General features: G+C 32.6%; 1 protein-coding gene across 1 annotated transcript in view; it reads left to right on the top strand.

Moving 5' to 3' along the window:
• The first annotated feature begins 7,488 nt into the window (after positions 1-7,488).
• LOC132737478 (microtubule-associated protein futsch-like) overlaps positions 7,489-22,914 on the top strand; it is an 85,199-nt gene continuing 69,773 nt past the window's right edge. The window contains 3 exon segments of the mRNA XM_060724772.1: positions 7,489-7,719; positions 11,188-11,283; positions 21,790-21,853. Of these exon segments, the coding sequence (XP_060580755.1) occupies positions 7,704-7,719; positions 11,188-11,283; positions 21,790-21,853 (176 nt within the window). The 5' untranslated portion in view covers positions 7,489-7,703.

Below are 22,914 nucleotides of genomic sequence, written 5' to 3'. Positions count from 1 at the left end.
ACATTATCAAGGTTATAAATCAATAAACATAATAGTTTGTTAATTAGCCTGCTTATCAAATATAGTGAAACAAGTTATATGCTCAAATCATAAAACGCCAGTCTGTCCTTTATACTCTTAGCAGATCGGATCATGCTGGGCAGAGATTATATCTATAAAAATGACAGTAACATGTTAATTTCTTTGATGTTGTAGCATTTATATAAATTATAATAAATATAAAAAATATCATTTTCATATTAAATTTTGCGCAGGCAAAAATCGTAATTTCTTACTAAATTTTCAGGTCATACTTAATAAAAATAATTATCAGGTTTTTTGCGTAAACGTGCTTTGATAATCATAATATTGTTTTGTCTTTCAGTGAATATTAGATATTGTGAAAATTATGATAATTCAACAACTGTCGGAAGTTAAGAGGAGGAAGATGAAATTATTAAGAGGAAAAGAAGAAGAAAAACACACAAGTTTTTGTGACAGGTATATTTCAAAATATAACATTGATCACGAAGCCATTTTTATCAAAATCTAATGATATCTAGGTATATGAAACTACATGGTTTAAATTAAAGTAAAAAAAATAAGCCTCTTTTGTTAAAGTAGCTGGAGAGTTTTGTCAGAATTTCATTTATTTGTAATATGTAAAAGTGATTTATTTCTTGCAATTGTAAGTCATTATTTGATTTATTTTTAAATTTCAGATAGTGTGAATGATTATATCTCAGGTTGGAGACGGTAAAGGTTCAGATTATGATATGCTTAAACTTTAAAGTATGCCCCAGATCACCATAGTGGAGGTGGACGAAAGAAGAATGCTAATTAAGATATATGAACATTGCTATTTGTAGTAATGTCAAAATATTCACAATATTGTTCCATTTAACATTCAGATAAAAAGTACAAAGAAAAATATACAATCAGTGAGTTGGATAGATGATTTGAAAATCCCAACCTCAGGTTGGTTCCTGATCGGTCAGTCGGAAATAAGCCTTGGTGATATAAGAAAAACATGCATGAATGTTAACCATAAAAATGTCAGTGTTAATGTTTATGAAGAATTATGTATATTTAAAACATGATTATTTAATATATGAGGCGTTATTTACGTGCATACTGTCAAGTTTAATAGTTTCATAATACATTATGTTAATGTTACATTTGGTATAGTACCGCATTTTTTGTTTTGTACATGTAATTCGTATTGCAAATAAATTGTTAAAATTATAAGAATGCTTATTTGTTTACCCTATTAATGAGCTTAAATGAAAAAAAATCATATTCCAAAAAAGTTTGAAAGGAGGTTAAATCATGGTCAGATAAGGTTGGATTATGGTCAGATAATGGTCAGAAAAGGTTGGATAATGGTCAGAAAAGGTTGGATTATGGTCAGATAATGGTCAGAAAAGGTTGTATTATGGTCAGATAATGGTCAGAAAAGGTTGGATTATGGTCAGATAAGGTTGGATAAGGGTCATTTTATGACGTTGTATAGACGTCGGATTCTGACGTCTAAAAAACTTTCAAATCCAACCTTCTGCCAACGTTTACCCAACGTCAGGGTCTAACGTCAGTACAACGTTGGTACAACGTCTTTTGTTTGCTGGGTTATTATAAAATGAACGCTATATGTACTCAATTTCTTGAGCCAATCATTTCAGCACCATTTGTCTGATTCCAACGCGGATTCGATTTTGTACAAGTTTGGAGGGTTGATTCTTTGCAACATATAAAGCCGGATAACCCAAGAAATATGTCCGTATTTCCGCATGCATTGTTTTTTTAGGAGGCGATTTGTTCTTTATATAAATTGTATAAATTTTCGAAAAATACACCATATTCCAGAGCCAACCGTTTAAAGACCATTTGTCTGATTCCAATGCGGATTCGATTTTGTACCTTCTTTAACAGCATAAAGCCCAAGCCCTAACCCAAGAAATATGTCCGTGAGATTTCCGCATGGCATGGTCTTTTTTTGGACCGGCGATTTGTTCTTTCTCTATATAAATTGTATAAATTTTCGGAAAATACACCATATTCCAGAGCCAACCGTTTAAAGACCATTTGTCTGATTCCAATGCGGATTCGATTTTGTACAAATTTGGAGGGTCTTCTTTAAACAACATAAAGCCCAAAGCCCTAACCCAAGAAATATGTCCGTGAGATTTCCGCATGGCATGGTCTTTTTTTGGACCGGCGATTTGTTCTTTCTCTATATAAATTGTATAGATTTTCGAAAAATACACCATATTCCAGTGCCAACCGTTTAAAGACCATTTGTCTGATTCCAATGCGGATTCGATTTTGTACAAATTTGGAGGGTCTACTTTAAACAACATAAAGCCCAAAGCCCTAACCCAAGAAATATGTCCGTGAGATTTCCGCATGGCATGTTCGTTTTTATGCACCGGCGATTTGTTCTTTCTGTATGTAAATTGTAATAAATCTTCGGAATATACACCATTTTCCAGAGCCAATTGTTTTAACACCATTTGTCTGATTCCAATCCGGATTCGATTTTGTACACGTTTGGAGGGTCTTCTTAACACACTATAAGGCCCTAAGCCCTAACCCAAGCAATATGTCCTAGAGATTTCCGCGTGGCATGGTCGTTTTTAGTTACGGCGATTTGTTCTTTGTGTATATAAATTATAAAAAAAACACCATTTTCCTAAGCCAACCGTTTAAATACCATTTGTCTGATTACAATGCGAATTCGATTTTGTACAAGTTTGGGGGATATTCTTTGCACAGTATAAAGCCCAAAGCCCTAACCCAAGCAATAGGCCCTAGAGATTTCCGCGTGGCATGTTCATTTTTTGTTTCGGCGATTTGTTCTTTCTCTATATAAATTATATAAATAACACCATTTTCCTTAGCCAACCGTTTCAAAACCATTTTTCTGATTCTGATGCGGATTCGATTTTGTACATGTTTGGAGGGTCTTCTTTGCACAATAAAAGGCCCAAAGCCCTACCCCAAGAAATATGTCCGGGATATTTCCGCGTGGCATGGTCATTTTTTGGACTGTCGATTTGCTTTTCTTTCTCTCTATAACCGTAAATTGGCAGTAAAAGCAACATCTTTGAGACAACATCCTTCTAAAACTGATTTACATTATTTCGATACTTTATAAAAATGAAAGTATGTTTAGTGTGACAAATAAACGTACTTGAGGGAACTTTCTTATAGGATTTGAGGTCATGCACAGTCAGTTATTATAAAATGAACGCTATAGGTACTCAATTTCTTGAGCCAATCATTTCAGCACCATTTGTCTGATTCCAACACGGATTCGATTTTGTACAAGTTTGGAGGGTCTTCTTTGCACAATATAAAGCCGCGAGCCCTAACCCAAGAAATATGTCCGTGAGATTTCCGCATGGCATTGTCTTTTTTAGGACCGGCGATTTGTTCTTTCTCTATATAAATTGTATAGATTTTCGGAAAATATATCATATTCCAGAGCCAACCGTTTAAAGACCATTTGTCTGATTCCAATGCGGATTCGATTTTGTACAAATTTGGAGGGTCTTCTTTAAACAACATAAAGCCCAAAGCCCTAACCCAAGAAATATGTCCGTGAGATTTCCGCATGGCATGGTCATTTTTTAGACCGGCGATTTGTTCTTTCTCTATTTAAATTGTATACATTTTCGAAAAATACACCATATTCTAGTGTTAACCGTTTAAACACCATTTGTCTGATTCCAATACGGATTCGATTTTGTACAAGTTTGGGGGATATTATTTGCACAGTATAAAGCCCAAAACCCTAACCCAAGCAATAGGCCCTAGAGATTTCCGCGTGGCATGTTCATATTTTGTTTCGGCGATTTGTTCTTTCTCTATATAAATTATAGTTTTAGTTACGGCCATTTGTTCTTTGTGTATATAAATTATTTAAAAAAAACACCATTTTCCTAAGCCAACCGTTTAAATACCATTTGTCCGATTACAATGCGAATTCGATTTTGTACAAGTTTGGGGGATATTCTTTGCACAGTATAAAGCCCAAAGCCCTAACCCAAGCAATAGGCCCTAGAGATTTCCGCGTGGCATGTTCATTTTTTGTTTCGGCGATTTGTTCTTTCTCTATATAAATTATATAAATAACACCATTTTCCTTAGCCAACCGTTTCAAAACCATTTTTCTGATTCTGATGCGGATTCGATTTTCTACTTGTTTGGAGGGTCTTCTTTGCACAATAAAAGGCCCAAAGCCCTACCCCAAGAAATATGTCCGGGAGATTTCCGCGTGGCATGGTCATTTTTTGGACTGACGATTTGCTTTTCTTTCTCTCTATAACCGTAAATTGGCAGTAAAAGCAACATCTTTGAGACAACATCCTTCTAAAACTGATTTACATTATTTCGATACTTTATAAAAATGAAAGTATGTTTAGTGTGACAAATAAACGTACTTTAGGGAACTTTCTTATAGGATTTGAGGTCATGCACAGTCAGTTATTATAAAATGAACGCTATATGTACTCAATTTCTTGAGCCAATCATTTCAGCACCATTTGTCTGATTCCAACGCGGATTCGATTTTGTACAAGTTTGGAGGGTCTTCTTTGCACAATATAAAGCCGCGAGCCCTAACCCAAGAAATATGTCCGTGAGATTTCCGCATGGCATTGTCTTTTTTAGGACCGGCGATTTGTTCTTTCTCTATATAAATTGTATAAATTTTCGGAAAATACATCATATTCCAGAGCCAACCGTTTAAAGACCATTTGTCTGATTCCAATGCGGATTCGATTTTGTACAAATTTGGAGGGTCTTCTTTAAACAGCATAAAGCCCAAAGCCCTAACCCAAGAAATATGTCCGTGAGATTTCCGCATGGCATGGTCATTTTTGGACCGGCGATTTGTTCTTTATATAAATTGTATAAATCTTCGGAAAATACACCATATTCCAGAGCCAACCGTTTAAAGACCATTTGTCTGATTCCAATGCGGATTCGATTTTGTACAAATTTGGAGGGTCTTCTTTAAACAACATAAAGCCCAAAGCCCTAACCCAAGAAATATGTCCGTGAGATTTCCGCATGGCATGGTCTTTTTTTGGACCGGCGATTTGTTCTTTCTCTATATAAATTGTATAGATTTTCGAAAAATACACCATATTCCAGTGCCAACCGTTTAAAGACCATTTGTCTGATTCCAATGCGGATTCGATTTTGTACAAATTTGGAGGGTCTTCTTTAAACAGCATAAAGCCCAAAGCCCTAACCCAAGAAATATGTCCGTGAGATTTCCGCATGGCATGGTCATTTTTGGACCGGCGATTTGTTCTTTATATAAATTGTATAAATCTTCGGAAAATACACCATATTCCAGAGCCAACCGTTTAAAGACCATTTGTCTGATTCCAATGTGGATTCGATGACCCACAAAACTTGTATAAAATTGAAATTGCAAATGAATAAGACAAATGGTCTTTAAATGGTTGGCTAAAAAAAATGGTGGTTTTTACAATTATTTATATACAGAAAGAATTAATTGCCGGCCCAAATAACGATCATGCCACGCGGAAATCTCACGGACATATTTATTGTGTTAGGGCTCTTAAGTTTATACTGTGTAGGAATGGCACTCAAAACTTTTACAACATCGCATCTGCAAATAAATCTGGCAAATGATGTTTAAACGATTTGTTCGAGAAAATGCTTTTTTCTTTCGAAAAATTATTGACTTTATATACAGAATGAAGAAATTTCCGGTCCAGACAACGACCATGCTACGCGGACATATCAATTGGGTTAGGCGTTTGGGCTTTATACTGTGTAGGAATGAATCTTCTTGTACAAAATCGAATCTGCAAAATAATCAGACAAATGGTGTTAAAACGTTTGACTAGAAAAAAGGTGTTTTTTTATGATCATTTATATACAGAAAGAACAAATCGCTGGCCCAGAAAACGACCATGCCACTCGGAAATCTCGCTGTCATATTGATTTGGTTAAGGCTTTGGGCTTTAAATTATTGTTTAACGGACACCCTCCAAACTAGAACCAAAAACGGTGATAAGCCTTTTAAGGGGATTTGTCGCAATAAAACCCACTTGATCGCATCATGGAATGCAGTAAATCTCACACAACCAACGGTGATAAGCCTTTTAGGGGGTTGTGTTGGCCGATTTAATTTTTTCGCAAAACGTCCCCTAAGATGAGAACCCAACCTTTCTCTAAAATTTTCTGCTTATCATAGGACTTCCATACATCACCATACATCAGTTGCAAATATCCAAATAAGAAATTGTCAACCTTTACATTTTCATCCAATCAGTTGATGTTCCTTTGAATCTTACGGGTTTCCCTGCACTTTTTGCAGCCAATCGCGGGCAATGTTACAATACAATAATGGTCTCGGGCAAGTGAATTTCGCATTCTTTGTTCTATAGTAAATCAGACACATTTGAGACTTAATTCTGCATTCCACCATTCTTGGTGAATTATATTCTGTCTTCAGCTTTAAACATCAACACTATCTTAGTCAAATGAGGCCCAAGCCATCTACTTTTTTCAGAAATCTTTGTTATGTTGTAACACTTTAAATTCACCACTTTGAAAACTCCTGACTAGTAGTGGGTAGTACATCATCTTTAATCCTTCCGCCAATAAATGAGTTTCTGGAGTATACACAAAAACAACTTTCAAAGTAGATGTAATAAATACACTTTAATTATGACCAATCAAGCTAGAGATTACTTAAATTAGGCCACTTCAAAATCTAAAAGAACTACTTTCTGGACTTCAACGGGTCTATCGAGATGACAAGTATGTTGGAAAGGGAGGCAACCACGTTTGCATTGTCCACAACTAGCAAAATTAACTTTTCCTAAGGCATTATCAAAATATGTCAAAATCAAGAAAATTTAATAGTATCATGAAAACATGCATCTCGGTCAAATAGCGTTATTTTTTGTTTTTGTTTGTTTTGTTTTTTGTTTTAAATGGAAACATGTAGATCTAATCACTCAAAACAGAGACTTTTATTACAATGTAATATATGCTTCGTAACATTAGGTTTGATTGCTAAAAATCCCGTTTACATAGAAATGAGGACATAGCCAAAGCAGATCTAAATAAAAAGTGACAAAAGGTGACTTTTTGGAATCCCTATACACATGTCAATGTTGTATAATATATATTACAGCACAATAAAGACATTCTCACATGGTTTTTACGTTTAAAACAGGCCTTTACATTTGAAAGCGATTCAAAATTCTGTGCTTCAGAAATCAGCATTAACCCAGAAACACGTGCGGGACATTTTGCACGTGCGCTCGCATCGTTGTTACCGCGTTCAATGACCCGCAAATAGCGGTAAGTCGGCGTTTTTCAGAAAGACGAACGTGTGAAAATTGTGCAAGATTTTGAATGCCGTAATCTTGTCAAGTATTTACAGTTTTGATTTGTACACACTCGTTATTATTTGCTAAAACGCTATATAAAAGGACTGACTCAATAAATCGTTAAAGCGTATCGGAGTACGTTCATTCTAGCTTATCTGACCGGTGACAGTTTCCACTATTTTGAGAGTGACACGCTTGGTCTGTCAATGTTAAAAGTTTAGGATTTATTTACAACGTTTATGTTCTGTGGAAATAAATTGTGATATTTTCGGATATAAAATGTGGAAATTTATTCGCTAATTTGAATGTTTTCGTGCTTTTTTCGACGATTTAGAAAGGAGTATGAGCTCAGCGTCAGGTAAAAAATGAAACACTTGTCATAAAATGTAAACAAATATTGAGAGAACAAAAAGTAGAGTGTTTTTTCATAACAGATTTGAATTTTGTCCTACTGAATATATTATTTATGAATTGTTATCAGGTTTAATATATATTGTAAACCAGGTGCTCAAGATTGATTTGTATACTTTCATTGTAAAAATATAAGACACAAATTTAAAAGAATATTTAAAAGCAATCCAGTCTCTACCATCTCATTAGTTAATCAGTTAATGACAATGAACATCAGGTGTGGGTGGGTGGATTTGGTTTGTGTGTGGGATGGGTGCTGGGGGGGGGGGTGTAGGGGGGTATCATAAAACCAGATACAATTATGTAATGTAGTACATATATAGAAAACTTCTTCTGTAAGCTGAGAATCCGAAATATTTTATTGATACAGGGTATCACAATATAAGTATAAAACAAATATTTATAAATAAGTTTATGGTCATTGACTGCACAAATTCATACTCATCAGGCATAGATTATTTATGTTATTTGTAATACCAATGTTCAGTATAAGTAACTCATTAATTTGTCAATGTTTAATTAACGTTACCAAACTCTACATCAATTTTTTACCTAATTAAACCACATGTATACATTGTAATTTGTATGTCCAGCTTTAATAAATTTATTATTAAAGAAATCCATGATTAAACAAAACTTAAATACACATTATAAGTCACAAACAAAACCATAGATTATAAACTTCAAAGAAATTTATGAACTAAACCAAACCAAACTTAAGCACATGAAGATCCAAGGGTATGTTTTTATAACAAATATTTGGGTCATATTCTTTTCGGGGGAAAAAAGAAGCTTTTTTTTTTCAATGGACCCTTTATACTGGTTCAAAAATAATCACAGAGTAATTTAATGTGTATATATAGCATAAAGAGCATTATTTATCATTTCTTTATATTTCAAAGTTTTATTTGATAAAACGAAAAATATTAAAACCATTATACTCATTGGCAGATGAACATAACTTTTTAAAAAGAGCATATTGTAATTGTAAAAGTACAACGATTACAATAATGCTTTTTTAGAAAAGTTATGTAACTGGTGAAAAAATGATTAAATTGCATTTAATGTTGGTATTTAGTTGATACAAACTTATTTTAAATTGAAGTCAGGAAAGAATGAAGTAAAGAGTAACAACATGTCACCACCACCTTAGGTAGGCTAAAATAATTTAATGTCTATTATAAGTTTCGACCATAACAATGATTTTCATCAGGACCTACATATTTATTTTAGTTCAATTGCCTACTAATAAGCTTCAAGACACACTTTTCCTGGAAACCAGCCAGTATTGAGCAATGAGTGTAAAAATTATTGTTTATATACAAATTCTTTCTGATAATAATGAAAGGACACTGAAGATGACAGTTTGATAATTTAACATCCTAAATTTCATGTCACATTAAGGAAGTTCTTGCAGATGTTTATTCTAAGTAATATAATAAAAAACATATTATGGTTATTGTTATTTACATATGCACTTGCACGCAAACATTACGTTCTTTTGCATTTGATTAGTGATGTTGAAATTTTCCACCACCTTAATATGTAAGAAAAAAAATGAAACTGGTAACTCAAAAATCATAATGAGAATTCTTTTCAAACATTATTTACTATCGTATTAAAAGTGATCTAAAAATATAAATTTTAAAACTTAATATTCACGTTTCACTTGAAATTTTTTTTTATAGTTATTCAATGTATTCAACTGCATATTTAGAAATGAAATCAAGTTAATGTAAAAACATAATAATAAATGATCTAAAAGACAGCTGTCATTAATTATACCGAATTCATGCCAAAGTTATATTTATTTTACACATATCTTATCATCGCAAGACATGAAAAAATAATGGGAATTTAATTTTGTCACATATTTTCTGGTACATTTTACATATGTACAGAGGTTAATTATGAAGATTGAGGTTTTAGTAGTTGATGTTAAATGGTGTTAGTTAATTTATCATGACAGATGTAGTGGTCATTAAATGGACACTTCCTCAATTGATGTTAATTGATATGTGATTACATAGTTTAAATGTTGACTGTTGATAAATCATCTGAAACTCTTGTTTATTGGTATATCATTGTGGGTTACGAGACACATAATAGTTATGAAAAATGTGACAGTCAAATGAATTTTGCCTGTATTCAAAAATGAAATATTATATAACATGATATAAGCAGAGATCGAAAATTCTACTCGTTTGCTCGTAATTACAAGTAGAGTTTAAGAGAACTCCATGCAGGGTGAGTAGAAAAATGTTGCCTGCACATTGGATTTAGAAGCTACTCGTCCTGCAGAAGGAATGACACTGAAAATATTTTTTGATGTCTGATAAATAAACATTTTCTCTTACATTTTATAATTATGATAAATAAATGTGCCCGTGAAATCTATTTCAATTAACCATTCATTTACTATTTATTAACCTCACAAATATAACATTGTCAGTGATATTAAACCACATATTAACATCAAATGTGTCTCAATATTAATAGTGAAACAGCTTTAAGAGTTTAAGACATCACTAGATGAAATCTTCAACTCTAGTCTGCCATTTGCTTGATAATATTTACATCTCCAATATTTTAGTCATTTTAAACCAGATAGTCTTCAATCCTGCGAGAGACCAGATTCCTTCTGGAGTAGAAAAGCTATAATCAAGCTGGCATACAAAATGTTGGTGGTTCTACTTGGGTACCTACATGAACCTGAAATATTTTATGCATAGGGGCACTGAGATCTTCCTCCATCAGTAAATCTGGAAAGTCACCATATTTTTTATTTGATTTGGTTTTACGGTACACCAACACAAGTAAGGTCATGTGGCGCAGAAACAGGAAAGATGGTTTTGACTAGCTCCGGGTGTTACAAAATAAAAGCAACACCAGAGATCAAAACCATCTCACCTGCTGAAGCTTATAGATATGCATAGACTACAATAATTCAAATCTTTTAAGTCGCCTCTTACAATCACACAACTTAGGAGAAACGATGGCTGTAATTCTGATGCCTAAGCTATTAAAGGCAACAGTGAAAAGTCACCATATGTCTTGCACATTATCAATATGACTTAAATGAAACCCAATGATGGGGCTATCAATTTTACTTGATCTTTCAATGTAAAGGACTGGAAAAAATATACACGGTACAACCTCTGTAGAGCAACACCCTTTGGTAGGCAAAGATTTGGTTAATGCTAACAGGTGTTGCCTCTACAGAGAAGTTTTTTTTGTAAAATATTACTTTAGGATTAAATAAACTTGTTGTTGTGAAGAGGTGACAATTTGCTTTACCAATGGCCTCTCAATTCAGAGTTTGTTTTATTTTATTTTACTGGTTCAAACAGTGAGATTATGTACTTTTCAATTAAAAAAATAGACTACTGGACTATTTGCTGTTTAATTATTTCAGATCAAGCTTTATGGCAGGACAGTATTTCGGAACCTGAAAGAATTCACCATGAGTTGTTGTTTTACAGTCAGGGACCTGTTGATGGATATTTATCTGGTAAGACTTCATAGCAAACATTGTATTTAACTCATCAGTCAGATTATTCAAAACTCATGCAATCACATATAATTTGGTAGGGGGCTAAAATCCCCTGTAGTATAATGTAGGCAAGCCAAAAATAAGTCTTGGTAATTTATTTTACATGAAGATCTTTCTTACTGATATTTAATACCCTTCTACTTTACTTTAAGAAATAAGCCTTCTCTTCTTTCAAAAATAAAAATACCCCGGAAATATAGCCTCTTTCATCGCTGACTTTTGAAACAAACAAATTGGGATTTAGTTTCTTTATAAAATCCTGATAAGTTTGTTTATTAGATACTGAACTTGGTGCAAAAGGTTCTGGTAATAATTCACCAGTCTGAAACAGTGGAGAAATTTCTAAAAAGAAATATCATTATATTTATTGTTTATGCATCTTTATACAATGTAAAAGAAAATCTGTACACATTATAAAGTGGTTAAGAAATAAAAATAGATCATATTTTATGCTATTACATCAGGCTGTAAAATTATCATTCCTTTTTCAAAGATCTATATAAGTGTAAGTAGGCCGACAATAAAAAAATGTATACAGAGTGCATTTTTGTTATCAAACTGACAGTTAAACTAGGTGAGATTTAACATATTAATGTAAGATATTATGTAGGAATGAAAATCTTTACACTCTTTTGCATTTTTGTGATCCTCTTAAGATTATTGTAAGGTATTTAAAGTCAGTAATGATGTCAGCTGATACATGATAATTTACTAAATCATGTTGATGATAAACTGACATCATGAAACAATGACATTTAACAAATTAAGAATAATTACACTTTTGTCTGAATTTTGTTTGGAGTAGGTTAATTATAAAGCAGCCATATGTTTTTGTAAAAATATAAACTGAATGTGGTAACCCACTTAACAGTGTGTCCCCTGCTCATTGGGCTGTCATTAATCAACTTAACAGCTTTACCTCTGCTCGTCGCACTGCCATTTACCAACTTAACAGTTTTACCCCTGCTCATTCAGGTCTGCTATTTACCAACTTAACAGCTTTACCCCTGCTCAATGGCCTGCCATTTACCAACTAACAGTGTGACCCCTGCTCATTGGGCTGCAATTTACCAACTTAACACCTTTACCCATGCTCATTGGGCTGCCATTTACCAACTTAACAGCTATACCCCTGCTCATCGCACTGCCATTTACCAACTTAACAGCCCAAATTGTGACACTATTGAATGATGCCACTTTTTCAACAGTGATGAAGTTCGCATCATAGATGAGGAAACGAAAAGTGCATTTCTTGCTCTGTGTCCTTAATGGCACTCTTAATATTGAGGGATGTATCACGTTATGAAAATACCTGTATTTATATTTTGTTAAAATAATTATGAAATATTGTGACTAATTCATCTACCAAGAAGAGAACCTTGACTCTTGACCAAGGGAAAATTATATTTCATTGACAAAGCAAGATAGACATTTTAATAGCCATATAAAATATCAAACTACAATAAAGAAATAACCTACGCTGCTACCTTTACACAGTATTAGCATATTTATATAGCTGTGAAGTCAATTTGAAGTGATTAAATGGTATGTTATGGTAAGTTTTACTCCATATACACTATACAGAATCCATAAATTAGGATCATTGAACAGCAACAGCTTGCCCAGAGAATCATACAGGTTTCTACATCTCTGTTCTTGTAGTCATGATTATCTCATGCTGAACAAACAATTAAATCTGTTATCTTATGTTCTAGTAATGTTCAGTGTTTAATTAATACAAATATTAGGTTTTCTTACTTTTCCCATAATTCAAATACATACAATTTATAATCCATGTTATCATAAAGGTCTGATGAGTAACCTTCCAGTTGTGCTGGAAAAGGGAGACCTCAGTGGCACATAATAGCCATTGTTTAATAAAGGAGCATGCATGTACACCAGTAAACAAATGCCCTTCAAGGACACTTTATTGACCTTGCTAAATAACTTAAAAAGACTTGTCAATCTTTAAATTTGGGCAAAACCATTCACCTTTTTTGAGAGAACATTCCTAAATAAGTACTGACTAAATAGCGAACAGATGTGCCAGCTGATCTTAGTCTGCACTGGTGGCATGGGTAGAATTTGTTGCTGCCAGCAATCATAGAACTTTATTTAGCAAGATAGTATCCTCATATAGAAATTGAATCAAATATCTTATATCAGATTTGAAGTCACAGATGAGTGGCAAGTGATTAGTCTCATTAGACATGTCTAATAAAATACTCATACATATGAAATTATAGCAACTATACACATATGAGAAACTTTTTTTCTGCCATTCAATTAACCCATTACTTCATATACACGCCTTTTAACGCCTTTTTCACCCCCCCCCCCTTTTTGTTGTCTCAAATGATGAAAAAATGCCTTATTTAGGCCCCAAACACTTGTTTTTGTTTGAGAAATGTTGTTAAAAAAATTGACCTCTTTTTCGGCGCGGCCCCCCAACCAAAAGATACATCATGGGGTTGCCAGAAGGGGGATGTGCCCCCTTCTGTTTTGGGGGGTTTGAAGGGGGGCGGAGTCCCCCTCATCGCCAAGAAAATTTTGGACTTGTGAGAGGCTGTAAATGACCCCAGATTGATCATAAGGTAACGTGTAACCAACGCTGAAAAGCATTTGACTCTATCTCAATCCATTGATAAGTTGCAGCACTTTGAAATCAATTTTGATGGAAAAAATCAACGCAAAATAGTGATTTTTGGCAATTTTGAGATGTCCCCTCGTTGCCATGGTAACAGAAAATTTAAGTCTGAGCATGTTGTTGCAAGGACAATGGTTCAGTCAACATTTGTGCCAAGTTTGATTAGTGTTGAAGCAGTTTTTATAGTATTATAGCAATTTGAACTTGTAACGGGAGACTTTTCAATGAAAACAGCCATTTTTCACAAAATGCTCATGAAGCAATGGGTTAACATACAAAAGTAAATAATTAGGTGACATTATATATTTGATATCGGTCACTGTATTATATCCAAAAGTGTTGCCCAAATGTATTTTTATAATGCTACTTGTTCTGTCAGAGATGTTATCTATGTCTCTGGTTCTGTGCTAGAAATTGTTGTTTGTTTTTGAGTAATTGCCTGCTGAATTCTCCATTGCTACTCTTCCACCATCCACACCATTACCACCAGGCCAGAATATCTCATATATACTCTTCCACCAGCCACTTCAGTCCTGTCCAAATTATCCATTTCTTCTCTTCTACCATTTACTCCAGACCAGAGTTCTTCCACCATCATTGTCAGGCAAAATTTAAAGTGAGAATGTTCTGATTACAGAGTATCAGTTCATGGCTGTTCAGATTTATAGAAATTTGTAAAGCTGGTGTCAAATTTGACTGAAAACTCAAATGAAATAAACCTGACTTTGTTTATTGATTAGGCATTAAAAGAAAGTAGTTCAAGACCGTGTCACAAGCTGGTTTAATGACAGTAAAAGAAAGTAGTTCAGGACCATGTCACCAGGTGGCTAAATGACATTATCTGTTAGTTATTTGGCTTTTGTATGTTACAAATGCTGGATATTCTTGTATAAATGTATCAACAGTTCTCACATTTATGTTCTAAAGTAGTTTATCTTTAAATGGACAAATATATCCTAAATTCAGTTTATCTTGTTAATTTTGTACATAATTCAATCTTATTGCTATCGATTAAGGACGTTTAAAGCTTTAGATTTGACATGCATTTTAGATATTTATTAGTTTTCAACTGATAACATTTCATTGTAAGTTTCCTGTCGTGTTCTTCCTGTCATAACTTAGGGAGAAAAATTTTTGAGAGATTTTTTTCTTTTATCTTCAAAACATTAAGAAGTTTTAATACTCTATTAGCCTACATTGATAAATCAAATCTTTTCTATTCTTATTAAAGGCTTTTTAAACTAAGAGTCAAACTATGGGTATAGCTGTTGTTTTTCTTATTTCTTTTCACTCAAATTATGGACTTAAGAATCAAAGATTTTCTGATAAATTTGTTTTTGATGATGCTGTCCAACTTAAATTTTGCTTTATGTGTTAAAAATGGTATTTTAATTATTTGTTTAAGTAAAGCGGTATTTGCCTTTGGAGCCTTGTAAAATATCACTGTAGCGTGTAGAAGGAGCTAGGAAATATTGAATTCTCCTTGTCCTTAAGTTTTCTCGGTGAAACGTTGTATCATATTATACCCAAATTTATACATTCATGATGTGGGAGATCTCGAGAACATCTTTGTTAATTGTTCGTTGAGAAGGTATACCACACCTTTCATGGTCGGTCTAGATAAACTGATGTGACATGCTTTAGTCACTTTACATTCAAGTGTGATTTAACTATTTGCTTCTATAAAATATTTACTTACTTACACTCAACAAAAATGTTCTACTTTAAAGTAGTCAGCAATTTTGTCTTGTGGAATCCATGTATAAATAAGAGAATAAATCTAAACCAAGTAAATAGTAATTGAAAATATTAAAGATTCCCCTGATCGCAAGACCTTTTAATGTAGGAAGCCTATTGGGTTTAATTGGATACATAAATTGTAAATTCATTTTTAGTAACTTAGGACATTGTTAAGCAGATGGAATGTGAAATACCTTAAGTTTTTGTTTAATGCTGATAGTTTGGATCCAAATATTATTCTCTTTGTTTTAAGTTCGTGTTTATGCACTTATTAATGTCATATATGGTAAATTAAAAAAAAATGAAAATTGCTGTCTACATTTCATACTATTTAATGTCAGTTGATTTTATGCTATAAAAATCCCTTAATGCATTCAAGTGTCTAGTATGCCTTTGTTCCTGTACACATGAAGACTTTGCCATGTTGAATGACTATTTCGATATTTATTTGATGTATTATTTAGATATTTTACTTTTCGATTTATTTTGATATACTGATAGTTAGTTTATGAATTTCTTTTCTCTTTATTCATCATTACTTCCACATATCTACAAAGGTCAGACCAACATTTCAAAAATTTATTGATGAGGAAAATATGAAATAAAATGGCTGAATGAGTGAAAATAAGAGAATGTTATATATTTTTATGTGTGTGTGTGTGTGGCCTGGGGGAATTTCAAGTTTAATTTAATAATGGAGTTTTGATGTAATTTACTAGTTTAAAGAGGTAGCAATTTTGCAATGACCGCAAAAAAGATGATGGTTTAAACAATTATTTTTAGTTTGTCCTTTGTCAGGACAGTTTACCATGTACTTATGTATTCTACCTGTAACAGTGGCTGGTATGTTTATAATATGCTTTTATGGATCATGTTTGCTTTTTAATTTTAATTTTTTATGCACATTAGGAAACATGCTTTATTGAATTATGTCCTTTTTTCATAAATTAATAATGCTTGGAGATTTATTTTGAACACATAAAGATGCAACGCTTATTGGTAAATAGAATCCATAAAACTATACAATGTAAATTTGATATTGGGACAAAAAAGCCCCTCAGCTAAAATAAACCCTCAGCTGATTTACAAAAAAAGAAAGCCTCTATATAGATTAAGTCTGATTATTAAGACCAAAGTACCTCAGCCAAAAGCCCCTCAATAGATGGGCAAAATTTGCAAACTGACCAAAAGCCAATTTAAAGAGGTGGACAAAAGCCCCACTGTGAGTAAACCATTTGCATATAATGATCAAGAGCCCTTCAGTGAGTAGGAAGACCTCAATGGGAAGACAAAATCCCCTCAATGGGAAGACATATAAAGCCTCTAAATAGTAAAAAATGACAATACTGAGAAAGTTCATTTGAATAATGTACCATAAAGGTAAATTCTTCTATTAATAGCTGCTGTCATATTTTCTATTAAAAACACTAAGATGCTATTTTTTTATGCAATAAAAGGTGAGTGGGATATTCTAGTCAGGCAAGGTGATAATGTAGGTTGTCAAAGTATCAACATGTAAACCATTGTCTTGTCATGTAAACTTTGTCATTTTACATGATGACAAGGACAGTGTTTGTGGTGGCATATTACACACTTCCACACATGTCACCTTGTTATCTGGGCCTTTGATAAATACTAGTACAACTTAATTGTGATATACATTGATTTGTCGGAAACTAATACCTACTATATAAACTATCAATCGTACTTGCCCCTCACCACTATGGGTTTGAATCCCGTCAGGAACTTAATGGATTCTTTCGTGTGAGGAAGCTATCCAGCTAGCTTGCCAGAAGTTCTTCTCATTTGCCTGCTTGTGACTGCAATAATGCACAAAGCTGGCACCTGAGGTCTTCCTCCACCAGTAAAGCTTGAAAGTCTCCATATGTATGTACAGTGTTGATGTGACATAAAGCCCAACAAAACAATCTACATCATTACTGGTAATATGTTACATGTAGTATATTTTCCAATCATTTAACTTATATAATTGTCAGCTTGGCATGTATTGATTAATCTCTTAGTTTTAGGAATTTTGTTCCTTTCATATTGTATGAACCTCGAAATTTGTTTCTTAGTAACATTCCAGTCCAATCCTTTTAAGGAAAATTCCCTATATTTTGCATTATGTACAGTAGATAAAATGAATAGCCTGCTGATAATCATGATGAATGCAGTTTTCTACACTGATGTCATACATAATTATGTTTGTTAACACTTGATTGTAATCTGATTAGTAAAATATCTTCTGAAGTTTATACAAATAGAATAGTGTGAAATATTTGGGGTTTTTTGTTTATATTTTTATCTGGTTTGATTCATCATATTTTTACAATTCAGACTATCATTGATACTGCATACTGCATTATAACCATTAGTTCTTTGAAAAATAAAAGATTTTAACAAAATTTGATGAAGAAAACAACAGACGTTAAAAATTATTAATTCTCATGTATTTTCGATGTACTTTATAATAATTTAAATATACTTGCTTTAACACATTATTTGTTGGTGGCTGAAGATTCCTTTGAAAACTTCTTATGTAAATTGCTTTGGATATATTGGTACAATAATAAAATTAATGTAAATAAAAAAAGATTGAAAATTTGGGTGTGCATGAGTTTCTATGAAAATCATATGAATAAACAGTGTCTTTGTTCTCGATGTTTTGTTGGGCAGATAGACCTTCATTATGCATATACTTAAAAATTGTAGACTAAATTCAGTATTTTGTTAAAAGTACATGAATATTTATAAAATATCTTAATATAAATATATTAGATATATAAATATTGTAAATATTTTTGATTTTATTATCTAATGATAAAAATAATGACTTTTGCTCGATCATAAATCTAATCTTAAGAATACACTGGCTGTAAAATCTGTACTAATTATTTTTTGACAGGTATTATAAATAACGGATAACTAGGTATCCGGACAAATGAAAGTATTTGCTAAGGCAGATACACAAAATTTAGTTCTGTATCATAAAACTGTTACCCCTGGCCATAGTCGTCTCTCAGTTGTAAGCAGGTACTCTTTAGATGACAGAGATAACCCCCACAGGGGTGTCCCTATTGTCAAATCATTTTAAAGTGCAGTTTATCGCAACTTAACAATGGTGAAAAATACCCACAAATTAACAGCTTATTTGTCCATTTTAATGTTGGGGAAAAGTTTTATGACAACGAAATCATGTGGAGCTGATTTAGGTAAAGAATTTTGAAAAAATGTCGGAAAACCCGACGTCCAGGTCATCTCCATTGTGTATAACGGGGTCAGTTTGTTTCTTTTGTACTGCTGATGTATTTGATACAAAAAATTTAGTAGTCAGAGTGGGCTCCACACGCAAATTAACACTTATCATATATCACCTTACTGTTGTTGTTTTTTAAATAGTTTACATCTTTCATATTAAATTCATTTAAGCAAGTTGGTGTAGCCGATAAACAGGTAAAACAGAAGATGGATACCCACTCCATCGATTAAACTACATCCTTTCAAGTCTAAAGGTTGTTCTACCGATTTATTAAGTCATTTAAAATAATATGCATTTTATGTATCGGCAAAATGAATGTGTCGTTACTTGTTGACATATTTTACCGATTTCTTTTTACTATAAAATTTAGTGAGAACTATGTATAAATGGTTATAGAGATCAAATTACTTAATGTTTATCTTCGGTATTTACAATATTTTGACTGAAATAATAATTACTTTGTATACAATGTATAATTATTGCCCACTTTGATAAGCGGAAAGTAAATATCTAATCACGCGAAAGAAAAGGATCAATTTGTTCAATACAAAGTTAAGCGTATTTCTGATAAACTTGTAGTAATTGTAAAAGATCATGAAATATTTATTTCAGTAATTAAGCTATCTCTGGCTATCATGAGGCTATCTGACCCTCATCAGAGGCTAGGCTGACCCTCGGGAGGAGTTGTGAAAGATAATACATTCTGATCATCTTGTGAGATAATCCACATCATATTGTTCCTCGTACCTGTCATAAATGTACTCATTGTGCTCCTTATTTAGTAAATTCGTCAACTTTCGGATAGTTAAATATGAAATTTATTATTTTTGACTTTGATTTTTTCAGTTGTAATTAGTATACTGAAGTTAAAGAGAGAGTTATATGAAAATGGTATTGATTGTTGATAAAACTTCCTGATTTATTTTGGGTTTTTAAAGTCTATTGTTATTGTCATGTCAAGTAAGTTAGTGTTGAAATGATTGCTATTTATAGTTACACATCATTTAAAAATGACTAAGACTGAAAATGATTTTTCTTTGTTTTAAACAAATTTTTTTTCAAGCATTTATTTTTTGTCGCTTACATAGTTAATCCCATATTTTAAGTTGATTTTAATCTACCATGTTTGAAATATGCAACTTAATATTCTCACGGTATAGTTAAAACCACAAAATTTACTTCAACAGGTTTAAAATCAAAATGATATTAACCATTCACAAAGAGTCTAAGATCATAGTTATTCTAGAAATGTATTTTACCATATAATTTAATAGATTGGATTAATATATAAATAATTATAATGAATGGTACAAAGTTGAGTGAAAGTTTTACTTTCATAAGGTAATTTAACACATCAGCTTTTTCTCCATCGATCCATTTTGACAATGATGAATCTTGGTCCAGAATTTAGGAATTGTGGTACTGGGTAATTCAAATTAAACAACAACTGTGGTGGATTCTGATTAATTACTTAACTTCTTTTACGGAAAATAGAAGAAAATTGCAAATCAATTGTTGTCATGGACCACATCTTTAAAAGGAAAAATATCAGTTGGACTGTTTTCCTGAAAACTTCAGGTGTCCCTCTTTGCATTATTTCAGGCACAAGTGGGATCTTGATTAAGCAGAAATCACCATCTTAAATTACTTGAAAGTTTCCTGAGTCCCTGGCACTGGATCCAACCCACAGTGTGGTGACTGAGGGGCAAGACTGACCCTAAGTCATTAGTCATAATCACTCCACCAAATGAACACCAGAAACAAGATTATTATAGAAGCATTGGTAGTTTATGCTTTGTCACTTGTTTATTCTTTATAAACTCCTTTTGAATATTTTATGACATATTATTACATTTTCAAAGACAAGTCACTTCCTTTTGATATGTCTGAAAACTGATACTTCTGTCACACATCATTCTTTCCATTCAGATCATACATTTGTTTTTAACCCTTTCACCACAGACTTGTGTTCCTTTCATTGTCACTGTTCAAAGTTATGTTAGGGGTTTTAATATAAAAGAACTAGATTTATTCCTAAGTAGGCTGCTTCTGAGTTCACCCAGGCTACCAGTGCAGACCAAGATCATCCAGCATACCGGTAGATCACAATCACATACTCTATTATGTTACAGAAGTAACAGTGAAGTTCCATAAACCCTTTACACGATCCTAAATCATTTTGTTGTGTTAACAATTCTGATTATAAAGAATTTCTGTAAAGTATTCAATTCTAATCAAATAATTTTAAAAGATGAAAAAATCTCTGTTCTTTTTTGTTCTTTTTCTTCTTTTTCCTTCTTTAGATTGTTACTGTAACCATAATATCAAAATCTCTTTTTTTCATCATTTAGATTGTTACAAGAACCACAATGTCATATCATATAGCCTTAAGAATGTTTATCTTTTAAATAAGCATCTGTTATGACACAAAAGATACTTGTTACTGTTACTTGTATAAACAATTGTGTGACAATCAATAAATTAAAACTGTTTAACTGCAGAATATATATAACCCATCTAATTGGAAATTGTTAATTAGATAATCATATTTCCCAGATGTTCATTGACATCTTATATTAGCACTACTATTTTAAGCTTTTTATATCCCTCCAAGACTTCTTAGTCTGTTTCTGTTATTTGTTGCTTCAAACAGGGATCATGGGTCGGAGCCCAAGTAATCAGGTCACGACCATGTTTCTTCATATGACACCAGTACTGGTTAACTATGTCTCTTAATCAACTTCCTGTCAACTTTTTTCTTGACAATTTCAATGATAAATGAGTCAAAAGTTTTAATAATTCTTGTTTATTTCAGGAGAGCGAGCCAGAGATTTATTCCTGCATTCTCGACTGCCGCTAACAGTTCTAAGTCAAATATGGTAAGTTATTAGTATACATGTATATTCAAGGACTTCAGGTGAAAAGTTGTGAACATGATGTGTTAAAAAACAAGGCAGCTCGAACATTTCTAGTTATAACTTGTCACTTTATTTTTATTATACATTGTAAATGTTCATCACTAGTCCACACCCTGTGATTTAATGGTTCAATATTGATTTGAAATCGAGTTTTTCCCACATGCCCGAATAGAAGAAGCCTAGTTGTTATTACTGCAACATCTGGATGCTGAACAAAGTAGCCGAGTAATCAATACACAAATTGACATTTAATGTAGAAAATATGCAGTCTGGTCTACACATTTCTCAACATTGATTTATTTATAAACATGTAGATTATGTATTGTCAACATTCATCATTTTATAAAAATCTTTAAATACATCTACTGTAAATAATGATTGTCTAACGATGCAATTTCCAGGAGGACTACAAAATGTACCTGTAATTTTTTCTTCCTGAAATTAACACTCCCCAAAGTTATTCAAATAAACATAAAGTTCATAGTCCTTCACTGAGGACCCACCAATTTATTATAGCACCTTTATTTAGTGACTGATGTGGTAGATATTTTGGTGTGTTGGTATTCTTCATATTTGACCTTTATGATTGGAACAAGGTCACTAAGGCTTAAAATAGATTTTCCTACATTTTTTGGCTGTAAAGGCGTTGTTTTAAGCTTTTAAGGGACATTTGAACTGTCCATTGGTGTTGCCAGTACTTTGTTAAGGGTTTAGATAAACATTTAACAGTAACGATATCTATTAGTGTTTAGTCAATAATCCTTTACACTATTCTGAATGATATCTTTATGACTTGCTGAAAATTTATCTAAGTGAGAAAGGGATGTGAATATACATGATATTCTGATACTAATATAATCGTTTCCGTACTCGTAATATTCCATTGTAGTATTGTCTGATTTCATTGACCTGTCAATTATGAATACATTAAAGCACTCATTTAAATATTCGACCCCACTTCGGTTTGGTCCGTGTAGTTTACGAGAATTAATGTTCAGTATATAAGTCATTTTTTGAAAGTC

Source organism: Ruditapes philippinarum, unplaced genomic scaffold (genome assembly GCF_026571515.1).
Source record: "Ruditapes philippinarum isolate M1 unplaced genomic scaffold, ASM2657151v2 ctg1195_1_1_1_1, whole genome shotgun sequence".
In the NCBI taxonomy this organism is placed as follows: Eukaryota; Metazoa; Mollusca; class Bivalvia; order Venerida; family Veneridae; genus Ruditapes; species Ruditapes philippinarum.
The sequence above is the reverse complement of the archived record's forward strand: the minus strand, read 5'-3'. Positions and strand labels throughout refer to the sequence as shown.